Source organism: Meles meles, chromosome 15 (genome assembly GCF_922984935.1).
Source record: "Meles meles chromosome 15, mMelMel3.1 paternal haplotype, whole genome shotgun sequence".
Classification (NCBI taxonomy): domain Eukaryota; kingdom Metazoa; phylum Chordata; class Mammalia; order Carnivora; family Mustelidae; genus Meles; species Meles meles.
The window spans coordinates 54,660,228-54,672,485 of NC_060080.1; the positions used below are offsets into that span (position 1 = coordinate 54,660,228).

Here is a 12,258-nt window from a genome sequence, read left to right on the forward strand (position 1 = left end):
ACCAGGTGACTCCACTCCCCTGGTCAACTGTGGGTCCTTGAACCAAACAGGGTCAAGGAAAATTGGAATTGGGCCATTACCTCTTGAGGGGGAAAGGCATATAAACATGGGGGTTGAGGCTAATATTTTGGTTCAACCCTCTTCCGCCATGAGTACAGACAGAGCCATCTGCAAGATGGAAAGAAGAGAGAAGCAGAATTTAAAGAGGAACAGAGAAGAACTAAGAAGTGGCTTCCGGGAGAGAGAAGGGAGACTTGGGTCTTGATCTCAATATAGTTCTTGGTTCCAGTCTCTTTGATTTTCTTGCCCTAAGATTATTTTAGACACTCCAATAACCTTGCAGTAACCCCTCCCCCTCCTGGTGAAAGCTGGTTTGAGCAGATTTCTGCCCTTGCTGATCTGAAAGATTACTGTGCACATCAGCTGTGGATCTGTCTTCGGAACGGTGGGATTGTCTTGGATCCATGCCCAGAACTGTGGTTAGTAGTATCCAAAGCATCTGAAGGACTTCTTTACAAGGGACAGGCCCTGAATATAAGCTAACTGTTGGGTCCAATGCACCCTAACAGCTTCCCACCATCATGTTGCACTTTTGAGCATGTGCGTTCCAAACAGGAATCATAAGGAATTTAGTGCTAAATAGGTTTATTGAAACTTGAAGAGTTCAAACATAATCAGCAGAAAACATTTCAGAATGACATGACAAAAATCATCAGAACCCACATTTTTCGCGTGGACTCTTCTGATGACTAAACTCCAAGTGACTTTTTTTTTCTTTAATCCTCAATTACTCCACAGTAGGAAAATTTGAGAAGCCACCATACATTAACATCATAACAATTACTTTCGTAAAAGAACATGCTGGCCCCTATTAGAAAGAAAAGAAGAAACTGTTATCAGTATCTTTTCAAGGACTCTTTGTGTGTGTGTGTGTGTGTGTGTGTGTGTGTGTGTGTGTGTCACAGTTTCCAAGCTAGCTATGTACTAATTTCAAGATCAACCTACCTCTATCACCTGCCTAGCTATTTATCTAGATTTAACCAATCAATTCAGAGATCTGGAAAGTTGCTGTTATATTAGTAGGTGGATACTTTGTTTTTCTGCAAGTCATTCTTTGCAGGTGCAGAAATTAAGTGATTGAGCTGTAAAGAGTCAGTACATTCTATTGGCATTTTCTTTTTCCTTAGCAGTTCAGGCCTTCCTTTAAATATATCTTGCAGTAACTCCAGATCCACTCTGGAAGGCACTATTTACTTCCCAGTGGCGAAGAGCACAGAATCCAAAGCCAGAATGCTTGGGACTGACCCAGACAAGAGACCTGTGACCGCTCCCTGTGCCTCAGTTTCCTCATCCAGAAAGTGAGAATAATAATAACGTATCAGGTAAGACTGCCGGCAGGAGCTCCTAATTTAACACACGGAAAGCACGAAGCAAGTGCTGAGTGGTCGGTGTCTTCTATGGACATGCCCAAGAGTAGTCTGACAATTCCAGCAGCAGTACCTTGGAGTGTACCCCTGAAAGGCTACTCACCCTTGATCTCGTCAGCCATGTATGTTGGAATCCCCCTGCACATGCTAGCAATGGGTTTTCCTAACTTGCTCAGGTCCTTGACTTCTTTAGGGTTGATGGAGTACCTCAGGTCCTTGGCAGGTGGTCCTCCTGGTCCTTCACCCTGAAGCTGAGTGTGGAAAGGAAGAGAGAGAATGAGTGCCCAGCCCAGCGGTTTGTTGAATGAGGGTTGGGTACCAGGCCTGCAGGCGTTTTTCATACAGTTTTTTTCATAATCAGCACCCACCCTGTATATCTCAGAATTTCTGTGTCCCAAAAGATTTAGCTGATGTGAGACCTCAGCTTCTCGTAAAAGCAGAAATCTGAGGTTAAATTTATTCTGAAGCTTGGATCTCATTGGGTCACTTTATATTTCTTGGATGGAGCTATATGATAATCAGTTTTTGAGAATGCGGTTTATTTTCTCTACCTGGTCAATGAAAGGTGACTGTTTTTCAGTTATAGAAACATGAACTCAGGCAAACATTTTAGAGAGCATTGGGTCTTCTCTCCCTACTTCACTAAGGTTGGCAGATAAAATATAGGACACTCACTTATGTTTGAATTTTAGATAAATCATTTTGTCCTAAATATTGCATAGGATGTACTTAAGTTAAAAAACTGTCTGTCGTTTATCTGAAACTCCAACGTAACTGGGTATCCACTATTTTCATTTCTAAATATAATAATCCCAACCCAACTCTTGTGGAAAAAATGTAGTTGGGGAAGTGTAGACAGCTGCCATTGGCTTGAGCAGAACTTTGCTCCTCTAACAGAAAAGGCAGGTGTGAGCCACAGCGTTAAGGGCTGGCCACTCCTTCTTCTTAGGCAATTACCAGTTCCTCTTCCCTTTTTGTGCTGCACATGACAATGCACTGTGGTCAAGAGGAAATGACTGTGACCTCGTTATTTACTGACCTCCCTTGAACCAAATTAAAAAGACTTTTATTTATACCTTCTTTTCCTTGACCAGTTTATCAAGAGTTTGAAGAGAGGGCATGGCGTCCTTGTTCATTCTATGCACAATGCATTTCTTCTTGCCAAAGAGTCTGACTGCAGCAAGGTCCTAGTAAAGAAGACGGTAGATAGTAAGAAGCAGGTTCCCCAAGGAGCTTTTCTTACCAAAACTCAGTATGACCAGCAGAGGGAAATGGAACTCCAAGATTATGATGAACTCAGATCAGAGCACCGTTATCTGGCCCAGTTTTGCAATCGTTTTTGTTGTTAACATTTGTAAGCCTGGAATACAAACTTCTTGAGGGCAGAGACCCAGAGTCTAACTCGTTGCTTTATCTTCAGGTTCTAGCATGGAGTCCCCCTGCACATGTCTGCTTTGCTGAAATAAACTTGAAATTGCTATCACATTTTACTCTCACACGATCTTCATACCATTTCAAGGAGACAGGTCAGACAGGGATTGGTTTTCTAATTGATCACATGATAAAACTGAGATGATAAAGAGTTGCCTTTTTTCAAAGTACGAAGTTTATTAAATAAAAAGCTAGTAATTGCAGAATTGGGTCTTCTAACCAGAGCCAAGTGTTATTTTGGTTTGGTTTTGGTTTTTTGCTTCTCTTACCAATTAATATTGTCATTTACATTTCCTTTTTTTAAAATTACAGTTGAAATGCCCATTTCTGTCTTTTTAGAAGCAAATTGAATATGGACTGAGATAGGCAGCAGTGATACTGTGCAGGTTTCTCCTCATTACAGAGGGTGTCTTCAGGGAAGGCAGAAGGACGTTCATATTTGTCTAACAGCCCCGCAATCCTTGGACATAATAGATCCTAATTACTTTTCCTTGGTCTGAATTTTGACTGTTTGTGGGAAACATTAGTAGGCTTTACATCTAGGGAGTGAAGCTGGGTGACCAAAATAAGCACCTTGACTTACAACTCTATGCTTATGTGCAGACAAGTGTTACTTATGATTTAAGTATCATAAGTAACAATGTTACTTATGATGAAATTATTTTATGTAGGGGTGCCTGGGTGGCTCAGTCAGTTAGGTGTCTGCCTTCTGCTCAGGTCATGATCGCAGAGTTCTGGGTTCTAGCCCCGCATTGGGCTCCCTGCTCTGCAGGGGGCCTGCTTCTCCCTCTCCCACACCTTCTGCTTGTGCTCCCACTCTTGTTATCTCTCTGTCAAATAAAATCTTAAAAAAAAAAGAAATTATTTTTAATTCTTTTATGGTTAGCGGACATTTTTGTTGTTGTTAAAAAAGAAACATATTTGTAAAGAATGTAAATTGTATGTTGGCTACCTACAGTATTATAGTCCCAAAGGGCATTCCAGGAGTCCCATCCGTTGTTATTGTCCACATTGGCCACATTATGCTCATTGTTGACACTCACTGACTGCTGCCCACTTATACCACTGTTGCTGTTACCACCAATGCTGATATCCTGAAATTTATAAGAAATTGACAGTGATTTAATACCATGTTTCTTTGCAAATGCACTTTAGTAATACACTTCGAAAAGTTTTATACTAGAGCACCTGGGTGGCTTAGTTGGTTAAGTGTCTGCCTTCTGCTCAGGTCATGGTCTTGGGGTCCTGGGATCGAGCCCCAAGTGTTCCCTGCTCGGTGGGGAGTTTGCTTCTCCCTCTCCCTCTGCCCCTCCCCACCCTGCTAATGCTGACTCTCTCATGGTCTGTCTCTCTCGCGTGTGCACTCTCTCACATAAGGAAATGAAATCTTTTTAAAAATTTATAAAAAAATAAAAGTTTAATACTTACAGTGAAAGCAAGGGCTGGGGTCAGAAAGACTCCAAGAAGTCCAGCGAAGACAATCTAAAAATCATAAGTAATATTGGTCTACTATCACATGGCAAAAAAATGCCCTCTTTTTTTCTCTACCCAAGCTTACAAAAAATACTAATTTTACCACGCTGTTGAGTGGTCTGTCTTTTCTTCTTTGACCTTTGTATTCTTTTCAGAATACAGAATACAGAATAGAGAGTTTTAAAGAATGTAAGATTGTAGGTTAATTACTTGTAGCAATCATGTTATTGTGGTATATAGTTTTAGAAGTACTAATGTAGCTCTTATGAAAATATATGTAATAATAATATTATCATTATAATATATAATATATAGTATTATATTATTATAAATTATATATTTATATATATTATATACTTATATATTTATATATTTTATATATATTTATATATTATTTATATATTTATATAAATATAAATATATATAAATATAAATATAAATATAATTTATATATAAATTATAAAGTATATATAATATATAATTTATATATTCATTTATATATTTTTATATAAATATAAATATATATTTATATATATGAATATATAAATGAATATATAAATTATATATTATATATACTTTATAATTTATAATATTTATATATTCATATATATTTATATATGTTCATTTATATATTATATATTTATAATATATAAATATTTATGTATGTTATATATAACTTATATATTATATATTATATATTTATATAATTATAATTATATTTAATACATATAATATATATGTATATATAATTATATTTAATACATATAATATATATGTATATATATACTATACATATATACTATATATAATATATAAGTATATTAAATATAATACATATATAATATATGTATAATATATACATATAATGTATAAATATATAATATATAAGTAATATATAACATACATAAACATGTTATATAACATAAATAACATACGTAAATATAATACATATATATTATATAATATATTATATTATATATAACATATATAATATTATATAATATAATTATAATGTATAATTATTATATAATATATGTATACATTATATACATTATATGTAATTATATACATAATATATGTATATAATTATATATTATATATTATAAATTATATCATATGGTAATTATATTACATTATTATATATTATAATAAATATATAATAATATAATAAAATAATAAAATAATTTTAAAAGAAGGTTAAATTAATTAAGAATTTAAGATTTAAAATTAAATTTAATTTTAATAAAATTTAAAATTAAATTTAAGAAATTAAAATTTCTTATAAAATTTTTTTCTTATGAAAAAACTATGCATATTGAAATATCTCATTTTTTATGAAAAAAACTCAGCATATTGAAAAACACATTTGACAATGAATAACATACACAATATGAAAATGGATATAGGTTCTCAGAACTATGTCCAAAAATGATTTCCTTTTAATATTTGATCTGGAATACTTTCCTTCCTTCACAGACCTCCTAGTAAAGAAAGTACTCTTCTTATATAAAAAACGAAAATAATTTAAGCAACAGATCAGTAAGCAGCCTGGCTGCTACTGAGGGATTGAGGGTGGAAAGTTCTGACTGTCAAGTGCGGTTGGCAGAAAGGAAGTCGGGCACTGTCCTAGGGTACCTGGATAAGTCATTTGTCACTGGGTACATGACATTACTTATCAGAACACAGAGATTTTATACAGGTGCCCGATTCCGAGTACCTATTCGCATTTCCTTGGCCTAGGACAAACTGGTCTGAGATCTGCCCTAGTGATTCAAGCTAATTGTTTTATTTGCTTAATTTTTCTCCTGCTAGCTTAAGAAGGAGGTAGAAATGAGTCTCCTAAAGAGTGAGAGATGGGGAAAATTTAAGAGATCTACTAGTACAATGCAATCCTTTCACATATGAGGAAGTAAGTTTCAGATGTTAAGTAACATGGTCACGCTTTCTTGGCTTGTCACAGCAGAACAAGGAGAGAAACCACATTTGACCTGGGCTCAGAGCTCCTTTTTTTTTTTTTTTTTTAACTGTGCTGTTATTAGAGCTTACTTCTAGATAATCATTTTACATTTGCAACTCCACTCTGAAGCAGCGGCTGCTGTAATATAATGTTTAGTATGTTAAAGCATGAAGACATTTCTAGCCTCTCTGTGTCTTGCTATAAGTGACACACAGTGCCACCAGTTACTTTGGTGGAATTCTGTGGTCTACCTGCCACGCTCTCAGCCTTTTATCTGGAGCCACAGGGGAAATGCTGTACTAGCTTTATGCTTCAGGTGTTTTCATGGATAAATGACTATGGTCAGGGTTCAGGCAAGCCATTCTTACTTGAAGATCCATTTCACAGCAGAGAACATGACAGTAAGTCTCTCACCCATCTCATTCAAGAATCTGCTTGTCGTTTTTCCTGAACATGCTAGTGAGTTTTGGTCAAAAGAGGAATTCAGTGGGGCTCCTGGGTGACTCTGTGGGGTAAGCCTCTGCCTTCGGTTCAGGTCATGATCTCAGGGTCCTGGGATCGAGCCCTGCATCAGGCTCTCTGCTCAGCGGGGAGCCTGCTTCCTCCTCTCTCTGCCTACTGTGATCTCTGTCTGTCAAATAAATAAAAAATCTTAAAAATAAATAAATAAATAAATAAATAAATAAATAAAATCTTTAAAAAGGGGGGGGGGGGGATTCAAGAATGTGGAGAAAGATCAGGCATTTTCTAGGGGTTAGGGACTGCCTGCTTTGGGACCAGCCCTGAATCAGGAGGACTGGAAGGTAATTTCATTAAGATAGCATGGAATACAATGTTCAGACAACTGTCTACTCCCAGTACAACTGTCATTCTCCACAGAGATGCTTATAATTGCCATGATTCACTGACAAGAAAGGAGATTTTCTTAAAACAATGGTGAATTATCCTAAGAAGAAGACCCCTCTTGGCTGAGAAGGTTAACAGTCCTTAATCATAAGATAATACATTCAAAAGGAAAAATCTACTCACTGTGAGCTTCATCTTGGCTTCACCAAAACAACGGAGTAGAGAAGAAGGCAGGCATGAACTCAGACAAGAACCCTTCTCATATTTGTACTTACCTAGCTTTACTCAAACTAGGTGTGACTAGGTTGGGCTAAAGATTTATCTTTCTCCATTTTTCCATATCTGTGCTATGGTTCGGCATATACCAGGAAGCCTTTGGGAATATCATCCTGCTTGCCAAGGCACTTTGACATGGAGCCCAGCTGACTCATCACTGTTGAACTTGAAGATATCCCAACAAACTCAATATGACTTATGATAACTGCCGGTCCAACAGCAGCTGTGGGTGTGGGTATTTTACGTATTTGGTGTCACTCGGAGTCAGAAGAAGAATATCCCTAAAATCAAACAAGAACATAGATGAGAAACTGTGGGCACCCTTGGCCTTGCAGATAGCAGGTCCGGTAAGGATGTGGGAATAGTTTCCTCCTTGTACTGTTCTTTGAACCCATCTTGATGGTTTAGCGTAGGCAAAATGGGTCTATTAGTGACTCCCAGCGCACCCGCTTCCTTTTCTGCACTCCTGAGCTCTCTCAGTGGTACCACGTACCACACACAGTACACAGAGAGTGCCATGCATGCCACCAGAAAACCTGGGGGCTGTCTTCAGCAATGTCTTCTTATCACCACGTCTAGGCATTTACTTAACCTTGTCATTTTGTCTCAGAAGGGCCCCAGGACTCTGGTCTTGCCCAAGCTTCTTTCATCAGAACTTTTATAATAGTAGTGTGATGGATCACTCCGGTCACCGGTCTCTCATATTCCAGCACGGTTTTCCCAAGGTGATCTTTCTAAAGTACATCTATAAATAAACACAACTCTTCTATGCAAAGAAACGTTGACTGACAGCCTGCAGGACAAACTCTAAACTCATTGGAATGGCACAGAAGGTCTTTAGAATTAGGTTTCCAGGGGTGCCTGGGTGGCTCAGTGGGTTAAGCCGCTGCCTTCGGCTCAGGTCATGATCTCAGGGTCCTGGGATCTAGCCCCGCATCAGGCTCTCTGCTCGGCAGGGAGCCTGCTTCCTCCACTCTCTCTCTGTCTACTCATGATCTCTCTCTGTCAAATAAATAAATAGAATTAGGTTTCCAAAACCTCCCCTGCTGTGTCACTCCTATAATCCCGCTACACCGGGTTTCCTGCAATTGCTGGGATATTCGGGGTGTTTCACGCCTCTACCCCTTTGTGCATGCTGTTGTCCCACCTTGGAGGGGTACCCTCTTGCTTTTCTTTAATTCATAAACTGTTATTCATTTGTAAATACCACTCCTTCCAACATACCTTCCCTACCTCTCAGGGGAGACTCCCCCACCCCCACTCCCCGGAGCTATAAAAGCAACCTCTCCTTTCATTCACTTCTAGATAACTTAATTTTCAGAAATTATGTCAAAATAATTAAAAAAATGTTTTCAGCAGAAGCACAGGGTAGAACTGTCTCTTGGCCTGACAAGTGAATGCTTAAAACAGTCCTGGAGATGAAATAAAGTTTTAATTTTTTTTCTACTTTCTCCTCCACACTGAACCTACTAAAAGCAAATTGCTGAAGAGGAAAACTATATTTCATTTATCACTGATTTATAAACACCCACTTTAGAAGCCTTTCTGGGACCGTGATTGTCCTTGTACATGTGGACTGGAACTTAGGACGGGGCTACACAGTTATAAAGCTTGATTCACTAGCAATACCTCTTTGAAAATGTAAGTGGGTTAGTGTAGCTGTGATAAGATTTTGTTCAGTTTCTAATGTGTCCACTAATTTCTTGCAAACCTATTCTTTAGCTGCAAAAGATCAAAAACCTGGGGTGGGGGTGGGGGAAGACATAGGTGAAGAGGCCTTCATCTGCTTTAGGAACTGTCATATCCCTGCAAAGTCAAAGACGGGACAGCGTGGTGCCTTTAGGCCCAGTCTCGGGTAGTCACTTTGGTATATGAGTACGGTCTAACACACTTTTTGCATGTAATATCTTACCAAAGGTTCAAGGTTGACATTTTTTCCAGTGGGCCTGTGAAATGCTGGTGTGGAGGATCCTCCAGGAAACAGATGCATTGTGAGACAGATAGATAACTAATAGCCAATAGATAGATAGATAGATAGATAGATAGGGTTCAGAGTCCAATAATGCCCTTCTTAGAGACTGACAATTTACACTCACGTATCAAGTGTGCTAAGACATCTGTAGGGGAGAAATCTATGTCGTGTTGTTTCATGCAGATTCCCCTAAATTTAATTAACCATAGAACCTGGTTGTTTTCCTTTTCTACTGATTTATTTTTCCTAACACCCCTTGACGTCCCTGAGGTGTACCCTCCTTCGGGAAACAACAATTGTGCGACTTCTGAGGATACATCCTGGACGTAAAGAGCCACTTGGGGAGCTACTGGTTGGAATGAGGGGCCAGGAGACCTAGATTCTGTTCTGCTACCTTCTTTCTATGAGTCTCGTACCCTCTAGGCTTTAGAATTCCTGTGGGTAAAAGAGAAGAAATTCTTTCTTTATACAATATTATTTCAATGGCTCCAAAAATCAAAAGAACTTCTTCCTCTGTACTCTGTGAGGTAGTTATGAAAGTACCAGAGGTGGTGGGGGGCAAGGGGATCACAATTTTTGTCTCATATAAGGGCAAAAGTCCTAAGGAAGTATGAGTGAGTCTCTTGTGCCCTCCCATCAATGTTTTGTGTTTCTTTTCCTTCCATAGGAGAAAGGAGAACATGTCAACCTTTTTGCCACCTCCATAGAACTAGAATATACTAGCATACACCTGACGCCCAATATGCCGATTTTAAAAATAAGCATTGTGGGGCACCTGAGTGGCTCAGTGGGTTGAGCATCTGACTGTCGGTTTTGGGTTGGATCATGATCTCAGGGTCCTGAGACTGAGCCCCAGGTCGGTCTCCACGCTCAGCGGGGAGTCTGCTGAGATTCTCTCTCTCTCTTTCGATCTCTCTCCTTCTGCCCCTCCCCATGCTCCCACAAGCACCGTCTCTCTCTCTTAAAATGAATAAATAAATCTTGAAAAAATTTGGAATTGCATAAAGGAGATGCACAAGCTAGAATTAAAAAAAAATGCATTATGTTTACTCATTCCGATTTTTGGAGCCAGCTGGAGAGGTGCAGCTTCGCCTTGGTCATGGTTACATAGCAAGGGAGTCCCAGGAGATGGGGTGGCCCAGTGCCCTGGGATTAGTGTGGGGCAAACCAGCCCATGAATAAACAGGGCCTGCCCTGATCACGGAGCTGGACGCCAAGTCACGCCAAGAGGCAAGCCTTTATCGTCGTTTTATCTCATGGCTCACACACCCAAGGCCTCACTTCACCACACACCCTGTCGTGTCAAGCTGGGTGGGGGCTCCCTTGTGTGGAACAAACAGGGAATGCGGTTCTGCCTGTGATACCTTCCTCCCATAAATCTGGGGGGCCTCTCGGAGCTTCCCCGCAGACAAACTTTTATTTTCCTTCTTTTTCTCTGAGTAGAGGAGAATGTTTACTTACTGGGCCTTTCTCATCGTTAAATATCCTCCTTCAAGATTCCCTCTTCTGTGTGGACGCGTTAACGGGCTGACCTCGATGTCATTAACATCCAGGAAGCCCTTGGTAATCTTGCTTTTCCCTTCAACCCTTCCCCCAATATTTAGGGTTCAGCTGGCCTTCAGCCTGTTGGACATCCACCATAATCTAGTGGCTTGAGCGTAGAAGCTCCTTCAGGCAGAGATTCCTTCCCAGTTTCTTTGCCTTTACTGTTGTTTTCTGAGCATCCTTCACACCCATTGGACATTACTTGTGACACAGCCCCAAGTCAGACGGTTGGTTGTTTGTGACGTCTAAATACATCGGGTCACCCTGGGGGTGGGGGGGGCAGTTTGGATAACTCCTGCCTGCTCCCGTGGTCTCGGGGTACCGGGCTGCAGCTTGGACCCTAGTTTCTGTCCCGTGAGCCCAGCGGTGGGGGCTGAGGCCACACGGTCAAACCTTCCACATGCACTTGTGGCCAGGAACGCCACGTCCAAAAAAAAACCAGCACCAGGGCCACGTAAAATAACACATTCACGATCATTGCTAGAAAGCTTCCAATTCCAGAAAAGCCATGCTTATTACATAGTTGTTTTTGCATAGGAAAGAAATTCTTTTCAAATTACAGCAAAGCGGGGGAAGCTCTTTCCTGGGGCATCATTGAGCCCTTCCTTTTTGTTGTTTCCCAGAGGCCCTTGCTTTCCAAAGTCTATATAACTCTGCTTTTCTGTTGCTGCTTGCATGTCTATCCAGTTGCATCTGCCAAACATTCTGGGTCCCCTTAGAGGCCACCAGTGATACTTTTTATCTCCCATCTGTCATTAACCTTGAGCATGAGAGAGTTGTGAAGAGGGTTTGGAAAAATCTTGCTCAAAGAAGGTCTCCTGAGCGATGACATCATTTGCATAAAATATATGAAAGTAGAGATAAAGAGAATTTTGGTAAATAACTTCATTTTTTTGTCATCATGAAGGACAATCGGACCTGATTAAGTACTTCCATCCTAAAAAGGAGCTGGGGAAAATATGACCATATGAGGAATGGAAATCACCCCATGAAGGAATATGTTGCTTTCCTAATTGTCTCATAGATGACTTGGAAATAAGAACAATTATTCTGTGTTCGGCGTTCACACTGAAGCAATTCAGAGAAAGTAATGTAAAAACACTCACGCAGAAGGTGTGTTCCTTCCCCTGCAGCCCTGAGGTGTGGGGAGGGCCAGATTCAACTGGGGAAGCTGCATATCCCATCCCATCCCATCCCATCCCATCCCATCCCATCCCATCCCATCCCATCCTGGGAGGACCAGCAAGCAGCAGCTGCAGGGGTGCACCTGGGACCCAGGTCTTCAGAGGACCCAGCGCACCCCCTCAGGGAACTGCCTCCTCTGGGGGCTT

General features: G+C 39.9%; 1 protein-coding gene across 1 annotated transcript; it reads right to left on the reverse strand.

Moving 5' to 3' along the window:
- Positions 1-656: 656 nt before the first annotated feature.
- On the reverse strand, positions 657-7,352 carry GKN1 (gastrokine 1). Its single transcript, XM_045979928.1, has 6 exons — positions 7,318-7,352; positions 4,287-4,340; positions 3,815-3,952; positions 2,504-2,614; positions 1,531-1,678; positions 657-868 (listed from the first exon to the last, which is right to left on the reverse strand). Exons 1-6 carry the CDS (start codon positions 7,327-7,329, stop codon positions 777-779), a joined length of 555 nt encoding a protein of 184 aa, XP_045835884.1. The 5' UTR covers positions 7,330-7,352; the 3' UTR covers positions 657-776.
- Positions 7,353-12,258: the final 4,906 nt, after the last annotated feature.